Source organism: Sphaeramia orbicularis, chromosome 3 (genome assembly GCF_902148855.1).
Source record: "Sphaeramia orbicularis chromosome 3, fSphaOr1.1, whole genome shotgun sequence".
Lineage (NCBI taxonomy): Eukaryota > Metazoa > Chordata > Actinopteri > Kurtiformes > Apogonidae > Sphaeramia > Sphaeramia orbicularis.
Window position 1 is genome coordinate 28,870,367 of NC_043959.1, and position 19,161 is coordinate 28,889,527.

The following is a 19,161-nucleotide window of genomic DNA, read 5'->3' on the forward strand; positions in this document are numbered from 1 at the left end:
TGACATCTATTCTGTGTCACTGGGAATCTATAAACCCAATTTGGTATGAATTCAACCAATAGTGTTGCTGCTACAGAAATTAAAATATTTGCCCATTATAAGTAAATGGAGAAAAAAAGCATTTTAAAATTCATAAAAAATTTAAACTTTGACCTACTTTTCCCAAAATGTAATGAGATCTATTCTGGGTCACTGGCAATCTATAAATCAAATTTGGTACAAATTCAACCAATAGTTTTGCTGCTAGTGTTAAACAGAACCAAAAACAATACCCCTTACCTCCGCTTTGGGGGGCGGGGTAATAAATCCACACGTAAGCAAAGAATCCATTTATGTCATTCCCAGACCTTCTTCCCTGCTAGTATAATTATCCTTGAAAATGAGGGGTATTCATCTTGTTGCAATATTCAACCTCACCACTAGATGTCACTAAAATCCCACACACTGGTGCTTTAAGTGTCAGCCCTGTTGTGTTTATGTTACACACCACATACACTTGACACTTACCCACTGCAGATCCAGGCTTTTCATTTTTCAGTGGTGGTCTATGTAAGAACCAGCCCCTCCTTTCCTCCAGATAAATGCTGTGGGAGTTCTTTTAGTCTTCACTGTCCTTATCTGTCAAACCCTGAAGGTTACAGATCTATCCTCCTACACATCCTCCCCGTTGGCTCTTTATCCTCAACACCGGAACCTCTTTCACTCCGTCCATCCTCCGTTCACCTATTACGCCCATCTGCTCCACAGTGTCTTCCTCCATTAACCATACATATGAGAATTGTCCTCTTCAGCCTTTTAATTAAACTTCATTTAACAGGGTTGATTTTACAGGTCAGAGTCAGACTTTTTGACGTTAACAACAGTATTTATAATCTCTGACTCACTTCCATTGCTCACTCAGTATAATTTCCAAGGCCATGATTTACATCTTTGTGATCACACAATGTTATTTTCCAAAGACAGACTGTCTTGTTTTGGTTATTCTGTGCCCGTATTTTATTATATTACGTACACTCTATCATTGTGGTGCAGTAGCTTCTCAAATCTGAACTGAAAACTGAACGTGGCAGATGCTTCGTGTAAGTAGTTTTAATTCAACTCAGAAGAAGACACGTCCATTTCTGATTTATTACTGTAGTAGTCAACATCGGTCCCTTTGTATCATTCCCCATGTTTATCACATCTTGCATTGAAACCACAAATATTAAATCTTTCGACAGTAACCAAGCTGTTAATGCAAAGAGTAGAGAAAGTTCTCATCCCAAATATTTCAACGTTACCTCTCATCAATCATTAAAAATATATGTCGACGGATGAAAAATGTTAATAACAGCTTGTTTTCAGGTAAATCTGACCCAAACACATCCTCACTTTCTTACTACAATCTTCGTCTTTCTTATTATTCTACTCTACATAAGCGTCTGCAGGTGTGTTTTAGTTCAAATAAGTCTAAGAGCTCAGTTGCTGTCTAAATTCAACACTTAAAGCCTCTGTACAAACAATATTGTATATTCAGACAGATAAAACAAACATTAATGTCGGATTGATACATTCATTTGCCAATCTATAAAGGGAATTTAAAAGTGATCATAAAAAGATCACTAATGACTCTAAATGTGCTAGGAAAACAATGAAAATGTGGGCAGCAGATATTAACATCAGTCCAAAATAATTTATCCAAGGGTGAATATGTTTATCCCCCAGCCCCCAGTTTTGGAGGGTAAAGTCCAATGTCTGTATGTGTGGATTCCAGTAAATTCATGTAATCAATGCCTACACTACATGTATTTGTTGTAAGTCAAGCAAACCAGAGGGAAGTTAAAGTTTGTCCATCGTTCATTTGGCTCCTTTTCCCTTTTTTTCTTTATTTTTTTAGTCCGTCGATTCAATTATCATCACATTGCAGCATATCCTCCCGTCGATCCTCTTCTATTCACTGCTACGTCCTTGGCCCGAAAGTCACATGATCAGAATGTAACACGCTGCTGTTTAGATGGTGATGTCTGTGAAGTCTCTTCTGGTAAATCCTTTCTGCAAGAGACAGAGAAACAATACAATCATTGTCACATAAGGTGAACAGTAGCATGTTGTTTCAGTGCATCTGCCAAAGAGGACACAGTCATTTGGAACTGATTTTTTACTGTTATAAGCTTTAGATCCACAAATGTTATAAATTTAGCAGACTGTGTTGCCTTGATTAGTCTGATTCATAGTTTAATTTGGCAAATAAATAAACAGAATACATCCATTTTCCTGTTTGGGTCAGTAACAGATAAGTATGCTACCGAAATTTAGCAACTGACCAAAGGAAGCATATAAATAAATGAATGAATGAATAAATATCTCCTGCAGAATTCATCCAATCTCTAGTGTCTTTCTACTCCTGCTCAGGGAAAATCTTGTATCCATACATGCACATTTTAAGATCATTTCATGCAAAGACAAAGACAGAGCTACATTGACATCTCCCATTAATTTGTGAGGTTAGTTTGTGTTTTTACAGTGACAATAATCAGACAAAATGGCAGAAATCCTGGAAAGAGAGACTGGTCATGAATGAGCTAATGCTACATGCTCGAATCAGAAATGGTTGAACTGTAGACCTCAAACATTTGTGTAAAAAAAAAAAAAAGTCATTGTAGTTATTAATAGTTATTAGAAGGTGCAAATTTTACAAATGCGAGCAGAATGATTCCTGAAAAACCAATAATTAGGAAGAAGTTCTATTTAAGTCAATGGGAGCCAGGCAAAAGACAATTTACAATCTGGAGCTTTTCACCATCAGTAGAAAAGTGCAAAAAAAAAAAAAAAAAAAGGTAAATGGACTGAACTTAAACAGTGCATTTTCTACACCTTCATGGTGCCCAAAATGCTTTACAAAGCCTCACATTCACCCTTTGACACACACTCATACACCAGTAAGCAGCTGCCGCTATGCGAGGCGCTGCCAGACCCTACTGGGAGCAATTTAGGGTTCAATGTCTTGCCCAAGGACACTTCAACATGTGAACAGTTGGAGCCAGGATTCGAACTGCCAACCCTTTGGTCATTGGACGACCCGCTCTACCAACTGAACCATAGCCGCCAAAAAGACTTTGAATGCTTTGAAATGAGCAGCAAAAAGGACCAGAAGATATCAGCTGGGTCCTGCCTTTTAGTATGTTTGTCTGAGTTCGCCTAAAACCCCATTTAACTCCATTTTAACAGTGACTCTATGGGCGGGGCTTGTGACACTGAAGCCAGTAATGATCCAGTGTTTAACTTTCACATGTGCAATGAGTAAACATGAGGCCACGACCACTCATAAACTGATAACTGACTTCTTTCGGGAAACATTTGTACACATCCAGAGATTCTGGATTTTTCATTGAGGGAGTTTATTTTAAGGTCACTGAACTGTTTTGTGGGGAAAAAAACATTATCTGACACTAATTATTATTCTACACAGAGTACTTTTATTATATTGTATGCCTTAAAGGGATCTTTAAGAATTTCTAATGAGGTAACTGAACATCACTGTACCAAAACAAAAAACATCTCAGACACAAATGTTAATTCACAGCAGCATATTTGCATATAAAATGTCAGAAGTGAACGTCATTAATCAACAAAACAAAGACAAACTGACAAATACCAAATGGTGCTTTTGTAATGACTTCTTTTAGTTTTCGTGGATTGGCCTCTACTTCTACTGGAAAATGTTGTAGATTAAGATTCTAAAATGGAAAAAAGCACGCAAACCATATGCTAATTATACCTTAAATTGAACATAAATGCAAATGGGTATTTGTTTACTGCATATTAATAATCCTATCTTAAAGGAGAGATATTTTGCTTTTTTTAATGGAATTATGCATTTTAAAACATTTCCCTGTGGTCTACGTACATAAACTGTAAATACTATGCTTGGGTCTGAATTCTTCATTAATTCAACTCCACAGGTCCATTTTTAACCCTATTTCTGACTAATAACGCCAGAAAGGTCATTTTGAGCGCTGGCCCTTTAAATGAACATGAGCCATTTCATGCCCCACCCCCTCCAGGTTGTTGGCTGTGCTGCTCTGTCCCGTTCAACCAACAACTGAACATTTTAGGTAATCGGCTTGAAGTTTGGACATATTTTCAGTATGGACTACAGCCGCTGCTGCTGACAAACAATAATGGCGTACTCAGAGAAATGTTTGTCGGAAGTCTTGACCTTATATGTGCAAATGTCATGATGTAACTAGTTATAAAACGTAATAAATTAAGCAGGAATTAAAACGGGTTGTGGAAATCCACCCGATTTTCGCCAAAATTAATATACAAATACACAAATAAATGAACCAAAGACTAATAAAAGTGGGTTTAGCAAAATATGACCCCTTTAACTCATTATAGGGCACTCATAGAAGTACTCTGAAATTCAAAACTTCAGCCTTAGCGTGTTATTGGAGGACTTTATTAATTTTGTAAAATATATATATTTTTTAAATTATGTAGAAAATCAAGGTTAATGAAGTTACCATATTTGGTTCCTTACCGTAAGTAGCAAAAAAAAAAAAAAAAAATCCAAGAGGTATGTGTAAAAAAACATGTAATGAGAAAGGAACATGTATTTTAGAACATTAGACCAACATCAGTGCTGATCCAGACCCCTGTCCACATCCACATTCTCCCTTTAAACATCATTCCTTAACATTAGTACCATTACTTCATGGTACCTGACAAAGCAGGTACACTCACTGTTCATGCAGAGGTGGACCTTACAGACCCTGTAGACCACATTGGACCTGAGATTGTTGACTCACTGTAACTGTTGCTGTCACTGTTTTGTAATGTGTCCGGAAATTACCAAAAACAGTCACTTGCCCAATAAAGGGTTAACAGTTGTCTTAAACTGAATTTACTACTGCAGTGTTCAAGTCCTTGTCTGCTTTTATTCCAGAATGCACTTTATTAATGTCAGTCAGTTAAGTAAAACACCAGAGTTGTTGTCCACATTGTGCAGAAAGTTTGTGTGAACTTCTTAAGACCTGAGCTGAGGACAAAGACATGACAGGCTATCTATCAAATGTAAAAACTTCACCACAGCCGGTCAGCAGACAGCCGGACAAACACGCAGCAGCTTTTGTTTGCTGTGTTGGAATCAGTGTGGTGGGGCGAGCAGAGGCGACGAGTTGGGGGGGGGGGGGGGCGCTGTACGGGAAGAACAGAGCAGAGCTTAGGGGCCTGCCAAGTCCACCTAACCAAACTCTGCTTTTATTCGTCCCAGAAGGCACAAAAGAGACAAACCCAAAATATCTCAGCCAGATTCTCTGCATTCCTGCTGGGCGCAATCACTCAAAAAACAAAAACTCAACAAAACCCTGCTGTGATGGACATAAGTGGAGGAGATATTCAGGAGATAACGCAGGGATACTCACTAAAAAGAAGTCGATGGGATATTTTGTGACATAGCTTTAAAGTATGAGTGTTAACCCCTTTTCCTGCAGGAGGAATGAGGCGTACCAGTGAAACATCCTTCTATAAAAGGCTCCGTCTGCCCCGTTCATGCCCAGGCTCCTCTAATCCTTTTAACCACTCACTTTGGATTTTTATCAGTGTCAGAAACTGGACTAAATGAGCTTGTTCTTTGATGTTTTCCTTGTGATTTCCCGTTCCTTTTTGGGTTCTTTCCCAGATTCACTAATTCCTGTGTGCTGTGTGGTGTGACTTCTTGAGTTACTTAAGGGCCGATATAATAAACAACTCTTCTTGTTCTGACCCTTTGGAAAACACCCAGCAACACCAAACCTTTTTTATTACACCGAGAAAAATTGATGTGATCTAACATTATTATGAGAACTAAATAGTTAAGGAGTTGCAGAAATAGTTGCTTCAAAACCACCATTTTTTTTTCTAACGTTTTCGCAGAAATCTTATTCAAATGTTTACAATTAAATTGCACCACTACTGATTTCCCAATGTGTGACATGACACAACAGAAGACTGAAAGTTACGCCAACGCAATGCAGAACTTGAGTAACACTATGATATAATTGCTATCAGCTACAAGGAAAATATTTGCATTTGCTGAGCCAAATATCCCCAGATAAGGCTGGGCCAGGGGCTAACAAGATCCAGGCTTTCAGGATGGAGAGAAAGGAGGGAGGACAAGGAGGCCAATGAGAAGAGAGGAGTGGAGGTCAAGTGGGATAAAAAAAAAAAAAGGATGTGTGCAGACATTAACTAGAAAACCATCTGGTGGAGACAAAGGTTGGAGGCACAGCGTCCGTCAACACCCACACATTTTACTCGATGTTTTCGCTCCGGACCTTTCGTTTTCTCACATAGCGCTGCAAAACATTACATTAACATTAACTATTTGCCTTTTGTGATGGAAATGACAGTTCTGGAGAATCGCCCACGGGTGCGGCCACAACAACGTGGGGCTAAACAGGCCTAGGATGGCATCCTGGTCCGACACAGACTGAACAGAGGATGTACTTCCTGTTCAGGGAGTTCACAGTGAAACAGAAGCTGCTGATACACACAAATCAGTGTGTCTGTCGCTCGCTCGTGAGTCACAGTCTGGCCACAACAAAACAACTGACAACAGAACACTGTGACGGCTGCAAATCATTAGAGCTACTCCTGCTGACCCCTGAGAATCTCAAATGTAGACCTCCACTCCTAAATATACAGTATGTACAGCTCTGATAAAAACTAGCACTGGTTTACAGGCAAATATTTGACTGAAATTAACACAATAAATTGATATTGAGAGCAATTATTTGCAGACAATGACAACAGGGGTCCATGTCACAAAGTAAAAATCACCAAGCATCACGAAGGGGGTTGTAATATTTAGTATTTCTACTTACAAATATAAAAATGACCTAAATTGATAGAATAAAGAGCTCTAAAGTTCTGCTGAAGACTCCAGTGTATTGGATTATAGAGACATGGACTGAATTTATTTCCAGCAATGGGCCGGGGAATTTATGTGACCACTAGAGGGAGTAGTGACTCACACCATGGGGGCTTTGATCAAAGCATCAGGAAGTGACCAGATGTGATGAGAAATGCTAAAAAACAACTTTTAGACTCAAAGAAAGTGATGAAAGTTTGAGGCACTATTGTTTTCACCACTGGACATGGCTCTAAATGAAAAAAATTGAGTTTGATGCTGAAATGGAGGCGTTTCTTCTACACAGCTGAGTTTGATTATGAGGCTTATGATGGTATTAACCCTTTATCGGGGAAGGGACTATTTTTGGTAATTTCCACATGCATTACAAGACAGTGCCAGCAGCAGTTACAGTGAGGACAGTGATTCAACAATCTCAGGTCCAATGTGGTCTACAGGGTCTGTAAGGTCCACCTCTGCATGAACAGTGAGTGTACCTGCTTTGTTAGGTACCATGAAGTAATGGTACTAATGTAAGGAATGATGTTCAAAGGGATAATGTGGATGTGGACAGATATCAGTAGTTCTGTTGGGCTAATGCTCTAAAAGTGATATTCTAATGTTCGAAAATACATGTTCCTCTCACCTTACATGTGTTTTTGTTGTATTTTTATATATACTTTAATTTTTTTAATTTTTTGCTACTTATGGGTAAGGAACCAAATATGGTAACTTCATTAACCTTGATTTTGAAAATTTCACGAAAGTAATCGAGTCTTTAGTGTCCTCAAATAACACTCTAAGGTTGAAATTTAGAATTTCAGAGTATTTCTGAGTGAACTATAAAGGGTTAAGTTATTATGTGATGTTATTATTGTTACTAAGTTTGCTATTTGTTGATCCATGGCTCAGACTGAGGAAGAGTTCAGGATTCAATATTTGGTGAAATGAAGGTTGTGTTTTTCTGTTGCTACACTAAGCCAATTCCTGGAGGAAGAATGCAAGCAGCTTGGCTTTGTTTGACATCTTGTGCCCGTCCATCTTGGTTTTCATGAGCGTTCAGCTCTGGAAATTGGGAGCTGTCTCTTTATTTTTTCCATAACTGTTTTTTACTGCGCAATATCCATTCATCTGCCGTCTGATTTATGTAGTGCCTTTCTGAAACTGTACAAGGGTATTTCTATATAATCCAGTTCTTTAAATCAAATATTTTTTATTGATTTTCTGGTGTGAAAGAAAAGATACAGTACATGTTGAACTAAAGAAAATTCTTTTCAATACCGAAGACAAACATCAAACGCCCAGCAAAAAAAAAAAAAAATCTATTTCTGTTTAAAATAGTTGCATCATTTTTACTTATTTTCGTCTTTTTGTGTTTTTGTTCACTGACATCAAGAATGCCTACAATCCTTTGTAATTCTGTGGGAGCACCCTTACTCTATAAAAGGGATTTTGATAAGTCTGATTTTGATAAGTAAGTAATCTTACTTTCAATGAACCAAAAGAGTTGCTGGAAAATTCTGCTGAGTAAATCCTGGAAGCCCCCTTCCAGTCTGCAGTAATCCATCTTCATGAGACACAAACTCGGCCTCTGATGTGGAAAGTTTATCAAAATAATCGAGACACAAAACCCAAAGAAAGAGCTCCTTACAAAAACAAAACGGAAAGGCTGTGATTTCCTGTTGAGTGAGGTAAGTATTACCTCTTCATTTAACTTTGAGCTGGAGCCCTCAGACCACAATGAGTGTGTGAAATGGGGTTAACAACACATCCTATCACATTCCTTCAGGAGGCAGGAGGGGGAGATGGGAAGCCAAGCACAATGGACTGAAGGGAAACCAGGCTCATGACCCTATGGCAGGACCAGAGCCCAACACTGAGTCAGAGAGACCCCCAACCACGCAAAATCACCAAACCACAAACAGATGACCAGTGTTAGGAGTAATGCCTTACAAAAGTAATGCATTACAGTAACAGATTACTTTTTGCTATACTGCAGTAATGTAAGGCATTACTAATCAATTTTCAGTAATATTTTACTCGGTACATGTTCAATAGCACTTGAGTAACAACACACTTTTTGGCCATAATTTAATTGCTCAAATGAAAAAAAAAAACAAACAAAAAAACAATGTGCTGCACACTTATAATACTCCTTGGCCAAATACGGTGTAAGAGTCTGTTGAAAGTTACTGCCTTATAATTTAGGTTAGACTGACTTACATACATATTTATATTTGAAAGTACTCAGATATAACTGCACAAGGCCATTTGACCTTGAAAAAGTAGGTCAAGGTTACCTATTTTCAATAGGCTTCAGCTCCATGCCAAGATGCATCCACAGTATAAATCTGGTGCAGATGCATTCTTCAGGTAATACGATTATGTCATTGAAAAGACAGACAGATGAACAGAGAAACGACAAAATGATTACTATACAATTATATAAACCATTAAAATAGAACTGTAATACCCCTTCGGTCAGAAGTTGGCCGAGGGGTAAATAAAAAACAGCAAGACCATGAGACCTTCAGGAATCAAAAATGTGTCTGTAAAGTTCTATCTCCTGTTGGTGTTCAGCCAGTGGGTGAAGACAGCAGAAGACAGTCCATTGTCCACTGGGGGTGTAAGAAAATATTGGTTCTGCAAAATATCGCTGTATCCATATTAAAAAGTACTGTATCGATATTTTTAGGTATTTATTCAAATGCAGATATTGTGGAGGTTCATTTTTCTTTTTTTGTTTTTCTTTTTTGTTTGTTTTACTTATTATTATTTAACACTCTTTTATTACATAATGTTAGTTCCTTTGTTGGGATCGCACCAAAATAATGTTCTGATGTTAGTTCTGAACTAACAGAATATGAACATTTGAAAAGGATCTTAAAATCTAACGTCTGTAAAATAGAATTTCAGTTTGAGCACAGGAACATTTTGTGATATAGCATTAGATCCTGTTGTGATCAAATAAAAATGTGTTTAGTATTTGTGCATATTTCTGGTGCATTCTTCCAGGAAATAATCTTTTATTTTGGGTTTCTGTAAATTGGCTTAAAATTTGATTTGATTTGATCTATCTCCCCTTTATGTGAAGCACTTTGTAACACATTGTTTTAAAAAGTGCTACATAAATAAAGCTTTACTTACATACTTAAAAAAGAAACAAAACCAATAAAAAAAAAAACTGGCTTTTTAAAAGTAAGATATATCGTGATGTATCATATCGTGATCCTTGTATTGTGGTTTGTAACGTATCACCAGATTCTTGCCAATACACAGTCCATTGTCCACATGGACGTATGCTCATTACTAACCCTAACTCTGCTTTACAGAAGCTAGTTAGCATTAGCATGATCCCTGTGATCAGCAATGATAAGTTAAGCTAACATTTCTATGACTAGTTAGAATTCTTTATAGATTGCGGATTTATCTACCAGCGTCCTCGGCACCATGCCTCTTGTTTGAACACGTAAAATGTTGAAAAAAATGTATGTGTTCCTGCTGGGATTCAAACATCGTGGACTGTAGTGTTACTCACTGAGCTATCCATCCACATGTACTTCGGGGCACAAATACTGTACTTTCCGGACTATAAGCCGCTACTTTTTTCTCGTTTTGAACCCCGCAGCTTATACAGCGATGCAGCTCGAGTATAGATTTATACAGGCTAACGGCCACCAGGGGGCGCTCTAGCAGGAAGCGCAAAAGTGAGAGACAGGTGGAAGAGGTGATGAAGAGGAGAAGTTTTAATCTTAACTTTTAACAATTATTTTGCGTGTCATGCACAAACCCTCATCATGGAAAACACACAAAGAAATGCATATTTTGAAGCTTTTAAGGTAAAAGCAATCGATGTGTCTGTCTAAGAAGGAAATAGAGCTGCTGCACGGAAGTGCCACTGAGCAACAACGGAGGAGAGACTGAGAAGGAGTGTGACGGAGAATTTGAGGCTGTTCAACTCCAACACTGAAGAAGACTGCAGTGGTTTCAGTGAGCAGAAGGAAGATGAAGATAGAGATCAATGTCTTATCTGGGTTTTTTAACCAGCTGTGTTACTGTCGTTTTACTGCCGTTGTTACAGACACTGTTTGGAAAAAAGCAGTTAAGGTATGGAAATAAATACTTAAAAAATCTTTCTGTTTACCATCTTTCTCTGTAAATATCTCATGTCACAACGTGGACACCTGCGCCTTATAGTCAGGTGCGACTTAAAGTCAGGTGCACCTTATAGCCCGGAAAGTACGGTATATGCATCCCAGGGCTCTCCTGTCTCTGGTATTGGAGGTATGTGGGGGGCTGTTGGGCTCTACTGTGTATGCACTATTTATGACAAGAGTCTGTATGTAACTCAAAAGTAATACAGGAGTCCTTACAATTCTGAGACAGTAATATTGTAAGGTATGGAATTACTTTTAAATAACAGTAACAAGTAATCTGTAATGGATTACAGTTTGGAAGTAACTTACAAAACACTACAGATGACAGACCAAAACCCTAACCCAGCAGGGCTCTACTGTGTGAAGTTCTGGGTGAAAACCACAGGGTTTTACAAAGTGGTGTATTCAGACGGACACAGTGAGGTGCTGACGATAGTGTGGACATGAGTGATGTTCTGGCAGCTTCTGATCCTCACAGAACAGCCAAAGGAGTTCTGGTGACTGTGGCCAAAGCCTCTATTGTCCTGATGGGCGTTAAAACCTTAGGTCCTTCTGTCTAAACGCTGTAAAAAAAAAAGAGGCCCTGGCCCTTAACTGTCACCATAAAATCACAGCGTAAAATGAAAAAAGGGATCTACCTTCATTCCTTTGGCTGCACAAACCATGACGTCTGGTTCTTTTATACACATGTTTGGTTGAAGCCAGACTTTTTTGTTAAATCTGCAGATGGAAACACTGGTTCCATTGTCGACTAATGCTAGTGTGAGGCAGAGAAAAGCCGTTAACAGTACAATTTCAAAATTTAAACACTGAAAACACGTGATGCAAGTCTGAAATTAGCCATCTTAACTGTTATAAGGAGGAGGAAAACAAATTTACCTAAATAAATACAGCAAATATAGACCATCAAGCATCAAACTCAAAGAATACAAAAATTTAGAACAATTAATAACTAATTGTTTTCCCTCAAAATCATCCATTGGCCAAGTTCATCTTACACCGGTAATTTCTAACAATGTTTTATTGTCGTGGTAATTTGACCAAAAAATAAACCAGTGCGTGTTTACCTGTTAAGAAGTGGTCTGTAACAATGGCTTTGTCAATGGCCAAGCCAATACACAATGCCAATATCATGTTATTGATTCCTATATACAGTATTTTAAAGGTTCTCCATGTAAATTTGCTTATGTGAAGAACAGAAGTTATTGTTATAGCTGCAGGTGAGAGGCTCTGAAGAACCCAAAAGCAAGTGTTAGTAAAGTTTGTGGTTCAGATTCTTCTCAAAAATTCCATTGTTGCTAAAAATCTTGACATGAATTTAGTTTTTGTTAAATTTGCCGATTCAGCTCTTTTGGATTTTTTTCCTCTTGTTTCTCATGACATAACAATATACAAAATAGTAACAAACAAAAAACATATATGCAACGAGTGAATTTGTGTCACCAAGAAAACATTTGGTCAAGACTTTTACATAGAAATCACTGTATTGTGACTGTTCTCATGATAGTTTTTCACAGAGAAATTGTCTTAATGTTAGCAAAGAGCGACAACAACACAAAACAGTCTCCAACGCAAATGTCACAAAAGCACGAGCTTTTGTGACATGGTGATACTTCAATAGACTACCGTGAACTTATATAAATTTTAAAAAACTGTGAACTACATTAACCTCCACAGGTGATAAAAATAGTGTAAGAAATTAAGAATGGAAAAAACAGTTTGTGTTGCTCAGAACAGCCTTTAGCAGTATCTGTTACTGAAAAAAAACCCAAATGTGACAGATTTTGTGTAGTAGTCTTGCGTAATAAACACTAGCTTATGCTAATTAAATACCATCTCAATTGTCGTCTCAATGCACCAGTGCTATTTTTTAAAAATGCATTTAAAGGTGGGGTCTGAGATGTTTTTCTGGAGCCTTTTTTATTATATTCCTTAAAATCCCCTTCATACCCCGGTTACAACTAATTAATTCAATGCTCTAACACAAAATTTAAAAAAAAAAAAAAAAATCAGTCACCTGTGGAACGGGCAGGACTGAAAAAACACCATCCAATCATTTTGAGTGCCCACTCGAAATGATTGAACGGTGATATGTCTATCAAACTCAACTGCCATTCACCCCTCCCCTTGTCACGTTCCCCGAAGCTGGAGCCTTGTACAGGAAGCGTAGCCAGAGCTTGGCTATATTAGTTATATTAGGATGGAAAGTTCACCTGCAAACTGTTTTGTCACTAACATAAACCACTAGGAAATGTAACGTTAATCACATAGGTCTGAACTGGGGCTGTTCTGTAAGAGTGGGGGGGTTAGAGGAAACTGAATGAGGGATATGTGAGTTGGAGCCTCAGCCAGGGCCGTAGTCGGGGTAGGAGCCCGAGGCGTATGGGACCGGAGCCTCAGCCGGTGTCGGAGACGGTTCGGCCGGAACGGACCGCAGACGGCGTCGGAGCCCAACCCGGGTACGGAGCAGAGCAGTGCCAGCGAATTGTTACTGTGCAGTGCTCGTGAACCTTCGGGAACAAGCATTGCACGTGCCACCACTCTGGAGGAGTGGCTTCAGAGGGATGTCTGAAGAAAGGAGTTTGGACTTTTGAACTGAGTATTTTCAAAATGTAGCTTGCTCGAACCATTTTTCTAAGATCTCAGACCCCACCTTTAACCTTTATTTAACAAGGAAAAAGCTCATTGAGATTAAATGTGTCTTTTTCAAGAGTGTCCTGGCAAAGTCAGCAGCAGAAGAAGTTACACAAAGTAGAAATCACAGCCATACATTAAATCTTACATACATCATACATCCACACTAAAAATATAGCTACATTGTGAAAAATGTAATCAAATGAATGCTGACTTGCTACATAGCTATGTACTATGCCCAAGATTAGAGGAATACTGGGATGCAATGTTTTCATTCTTTTCAAATGTCTATAAGGTTCAGCTAAGACCAGATCCCCTACTGATTGTACTGGGTGCTTCAGAAAGCTCCAGAAATCTGCAGAAGGTACAGCATCACCTCCTGTCCTATGGCCTTCTCTGTGCAAAGAAGCTTATTCTCCTGTTGTGGAAGTCAAAAGAGACACCAACTTTTAAAGCCTGGATAACAACAATGATGGACACCCTTCACTTAGAAAGGATTAGATACACACTTAATGACAAGCTGGGAGAATTGAAAAAATTTGGAAACCAGGGATGTCATATATGGAAGGGCCAAATAGTTAAGATCCACTACATAAGCAGTAGCCCACAGTGGAGCACTACACCAGTGTTTCTCAAACTGTGGGGCGGGCCCCCCAGGGGCCCAGAAGGTTTGCCAGGGGGGTCATGGGATCACTCCTGGGTTTTTGTTTTTTTTCTTTTCTTCTTCGGGTTAGAACATGTAGCAGGTGGAACTAATGTTTTAGTGTTGGAGCACCCTGGACTCATTTTAGGGACGTACAACAGACAAATCTACTGCCATGGTGATCTGTCACTAGATTATACAAAGAGTTTAGGTTTTTAGAACGGACAAGGATTTAACTGAAAAAGACTAATGTGCAATGTCTCTGTTTTTGCACAGTTTGTACATTTTGCACTTTAATGTTCCAAGATGTGCAATGGAAACTGGCACATTGCAGCCACTGATATTGTTAAAATGTTCATCTTTGTTACCAAAATTTGTTTGTTGTTCTAAAAAAAAGTAACTTTATTGTCATAGTTGTAAGATAATTGCACATTTCCTATTTATATTTGGAAAAATATCATCTCAGGGAGCAATCTTGTTGAGTTAAGTTTTATTTTTCAAGCAAAAATCTAAAATATTTTTAATTTGCACAACAAATTATTTAAGGAAAAGCAAAAAGTGTTGTTAAGATATTAATGTTTCTTTCAGTAAAAGTTAGAATTGTACCACTGTTACAATGTTATTGGGGTTGAGGGGGGCCTGCAGATGTTTCATCCTCCATAGGGGGGCCAGACAGAAAAAGACTGAGAACCACTGCACTACACCAACCTATTTTAATGGCTCTGGGGACAGGGGTTGGGGGGGTGAATGATATGTTTATTTTTTTATTTTCTATTTTATTTTATTAATTTATTTTTGTTTTGTTTTTTTCTTTTTCTTTTCTTCTTCTTTTCTCACTCTATCAATGCCGTTTATTTCTGAATGTGTGTTTGTTGTATTGTGTTGATATTAAAAATGGAGCATGATGTGCCAACTGGGGGATTTCATATCTGTAACTGTGATGAAGCTTCAAAATAAAAATATTTGAAAGAGTAAAAATATAGCTACTTAAAACACAATAAAAGTCAGTTCTAAAACCATACATAAATCACTGAACTAAGAACATACATATAAAGCACCATCAGTGATTTAAAAGGTACTAAAAGTATAACAACAATGTTCCTTAAAAGCATCTCAAAGTTATGAGGGGCCATACGAGACATAATGCATTCTTACTCTCCTACGGACATATATTCTCCTCTCACATACATATATTCTCAAGTCAAGTATTATAATGTAAGAGAAGAATAAATGTGTGTGAGAGTGACATTATGTGTGTGTGCGTGTGTGAGAATGAGAGTATATGTATGCAAGATTGACAATATATGTATGTGAGAGGAGAATATGTGTGTGTGAGTGAGATATATGAGTGTGAGAGGTGAATATATGTATGTAAGAGTGAGAATATATGTATGTGAGAGGAGAATATGTGTGTGTGAGTGAGATATATGAGTGTGAGAGGTGAATATATGTATGTAAGAGTGAGAATATATGTATGTGAGAGGAGAATATGTGTGTGTGAGTGAGAATATATGTACAGGGTGGGGAAGCAAAATTTACAATATTTTGAGGCAGGGATTGAAAGACAGTGTATGATCAATTAGTTTATTGAAAGTCATGAGCATTTATTTGCCACAAGAAAACTTACATAATAGAAAATGTTTTTATTCTATGTGTCCTCCTTCTTTCTCAATAACTGCCTTCACACACTTCCTGAAACTTGCGCAAGTGTTCCTCAAATATTCGGGTGACAACTTCTCCCATTCTTCTTTAACTCTTTAAGTGCCAGACAGTTAAGGGGCTAATAAGCCTTAAAAGTGCCACAGAATTTGGCCGTTTTTCAGTATTTCGCGTCGTTTTTATAATATTTGAAGAATCCTGCAGGAAACCGCTCGGTAACATCCGACCGATTGCTGATTAGATCCAAAACGCACCGGACGCAGCCGATTCATTATTGATCGTAATTTGCATAATTTATAATAATAATAATAATAATAATCTTTATTTATATAGCACTTTTCATACATTAAAAACTGTAGCACAAAGTGCTTTACATATCAGTTTAAAAATCAGTACCGCCCCCCACCCACCCACTCACCCGCGCACACACACACACACACACACACACACACACACACACACACACACACACACACACACACACACACATATATATACATGCAAACCCACAAGCTCACACATACTTAAGAAGACTGACTGAGCACGGGTAGACCAGAACAAAAATGTACAAGTAAAAGTAAAACATCAATTTAGGAGGCGCTGTCTCAGGGAGCCATCCGCACCAGGAGGCAGCCGCCGACCCCGGTGACCAGGCACCAGCAACACAGCCCCGCATCCCAACTAGTGGGAGAGGGCCAACTGGGACCCCCACCCACCAGAAAGGAGCGGACCCCAGTGAGAGAAGGCGCCACAGCCCCCGGAGTCCACAGCCGCCCCCCGGCATGGAGGGCTCCCTCTGATGAAACACCAGAGAATAAGAAACATTAAAAAGATATAAAAATATTATTCGGTCGCGTGACCTCAAATTCCCGTCTGCTTGGTCTCAAAAGGGGGACACAGAAAGAACGTCATCGAAATGTGAGAAAGAAATGGGGGTGGATGGTTTGTTTGTACACAAATGTGGCGTGTTCTCCAAAGCCGATCTGATCGGCCCGTGGCACTGAAAGTGTTAATAGTATCTTCCAGACTTTCTCGTAATAGTTTTGCTCATAGTCATTCTCTTCTTTCCATTATAAACAGTCTTTATGGACACTCCAACTATTTTTGAAATCTCCTTTGGTGTGACGAGTGCATTCAGCAAATCACACACTCTTTGATGTTTGCTTTCCTGATTACTCATATGGGCAAAAGTTTCTGAAAAGGTATGGATAATAGTGTTAGGTATGATTATGACATCAATATATGTTTGGTTTCAAAACAATTGACGTAGTGCCTGCTGAGAAAAAAACAACTAAATGTTCATTGTAAATTTTGCTTCCCCACCCTGTATGTGAGAGAATAAGAATTCATTATGTCTTGTACAGTCCCTCATACAAAGCAGAACCTGATTCAATCAATTAGAACAACATCTACATCCAGATTCATCCTCTTCCCATTATTTAGAATGAATGTATTTAAAGAGGCCAGTTCCTTCAGTTTCATCCCCTCTGTAAGTTATTCCAGGCAGTGGGAGCAGAACATTTCAAAACTTTATTTCCCAGTTCTGTTCTGACTTTTGGAACTGCTACGTATGAGCTGTGGTCTATCTGAATGCATGTGTGTGTGATGACTTGTACCTGTTTGTAGTCTTTGTGTAGTTTGCTGTAGTGAAACATGTTGCAGAGGACAGTTGAGGCCGCTCTGGCAGCTTTCAGACTCCCAGAGCTAAAACAAATACGCAAAAACAGTTGGGAATGTCAATGATGAACAAGGAGGAAATACCACAGTCAAACATGACAAACAACACAATGACAATGTCCTGGAAATAAGCAAAAGGTTATGTTTCAGAATGAAAAGTGCAAATAACAACTGCAGATGCAACCGGTCCAGTCCTGAATGTGAAACAGAGGTCACAGAAGGACACGGGTAATGAGACGTTCACTAAACTGGACTGTTGGAATGGTTGTGGGTCAGCTGAAGTCAGTCCCACCTGTTGTCGTGGGAGGTTTTGATTCCCACCAGTTTGGACAGGCCGTTAAAGTATGAGATGTCGCGGGCGGCCAAGGAGCTGCCGGTGACCAGGTGGTTGAGGGCGCCGCAGATGTTGACCACCACTTCGCTGGACGGTACTTTCTGAAGGCCGTCACTGGGCAGCTTGGACACCAGCATGTTCACCGTGTTTTTGGCTACAAAGACACAGAATGATATTTAATGAAAACTGAGAATATGAGGAATTTTACTTGTGTTTACTGATGTTATTAGTGGAGACACACAAACAAAAACTAAAATGAAAAGTAAATCTAATAGGATATAAGTATTGTAAACAAAAATAATCTGAGAAATAATCATGTTTGCAACACACATTTTTTTTGTGAATCTGCGTCTTCAAAGATTAAGAGTAACTAAATACTTTCTGTGGTATCCATACTTTACTTCCATTTACTGCTACATCATACTTGTAGTCCATTACATATCAAAGACAAATACTGTACTTTTTACTCCACTACACTCGAGGCCAAACGTTTTGGGAATGACACAAATGGATTCTTTGCTTAAATGTGATTTATTTGTAATTCAATTTCTTTCAAATCTATATAATACTTCTAGTTGGTCTTCAGTGTATCTCAGCAATACGGAAGAGGATTAGGGCCACTGGGAAAAAAAAAAGGTCCAGTAGGTTTTTTTTATTATTATTTTTTTGAGAAAACAGAATTCTGAGATTAAAGTCAAGTTATTCTGAGAATAACTTTTTCACAGAATGATAATAGAAGTAAAATATTGGACCTTTTTTTCTTCCAGTGGCCCTAATCCTCTTCCGTACAGAAATATATCGAAACTTGTAAGAAAAAAAAGGTTTTCTATCATTTCAGTGTATTTTTAAAACTTCTGACGTTAGGACTCTTGTGAAAGTGTTAAAGATTAACACTAGTAATTCTGAAGACATGTCTTATCAATAAGCAATAATCATCATCATCATCAGTTGCAGCCAAATTCATAAATAGTTCAAATGCTGCACCTCAAACAACTACTTTAAATCCTGCTTTCATATTTATACTATTTCTGAATTATGACTGAACCTTGGAGAAGCAGCTTGTAACTGAAGGGTCGCTGGTTCAATTCCCAGACAGGAAGAGAAATTGTTGGTTGGTGTGTCCATGAGCAAGGCACTTAATCCCCCCCATTTACTCCCTGGGTGCCTGACATGACAACCCACTGCT

The 19,161-nt window shown here is 38.4% G+C and overlaps 1 protein-coding gene across 1 annotated transcript in view; it reads right to left on the reverse strand.

Annotated features, from left to right (window-relative positions):
* Positions 1 to 781: 781 nt before the first annotated feature.
* Positions 782 to 19,161, reverse strand: part of pkp3b (plakophilin 3b) — a 64,993-nt gene continuing 46,613 nt past the window's right edge. Inside the window, exons 11-13 of the mRNA XM_030163629.1 lie at positions 17,934 to 18,129; positions 17,581 to 17,668; positions 782 to 2,031 (exon numbers count right to left, since the gene is read on the reverse strand). Coding sequence (XP_030019489.1) covers positions 1,990 to 2,031; positions 17,581 to 17,668; positions 17,934 to 18,129 — 326 coding nt within the window. The 3' untranslated portion in view covers positions 782 to 1,989. The remainder of the gene's footprint in view (positions 2,032 to 17,580; positions 17,669 to 17,933; positions 18,130 to 19,161) is intronic.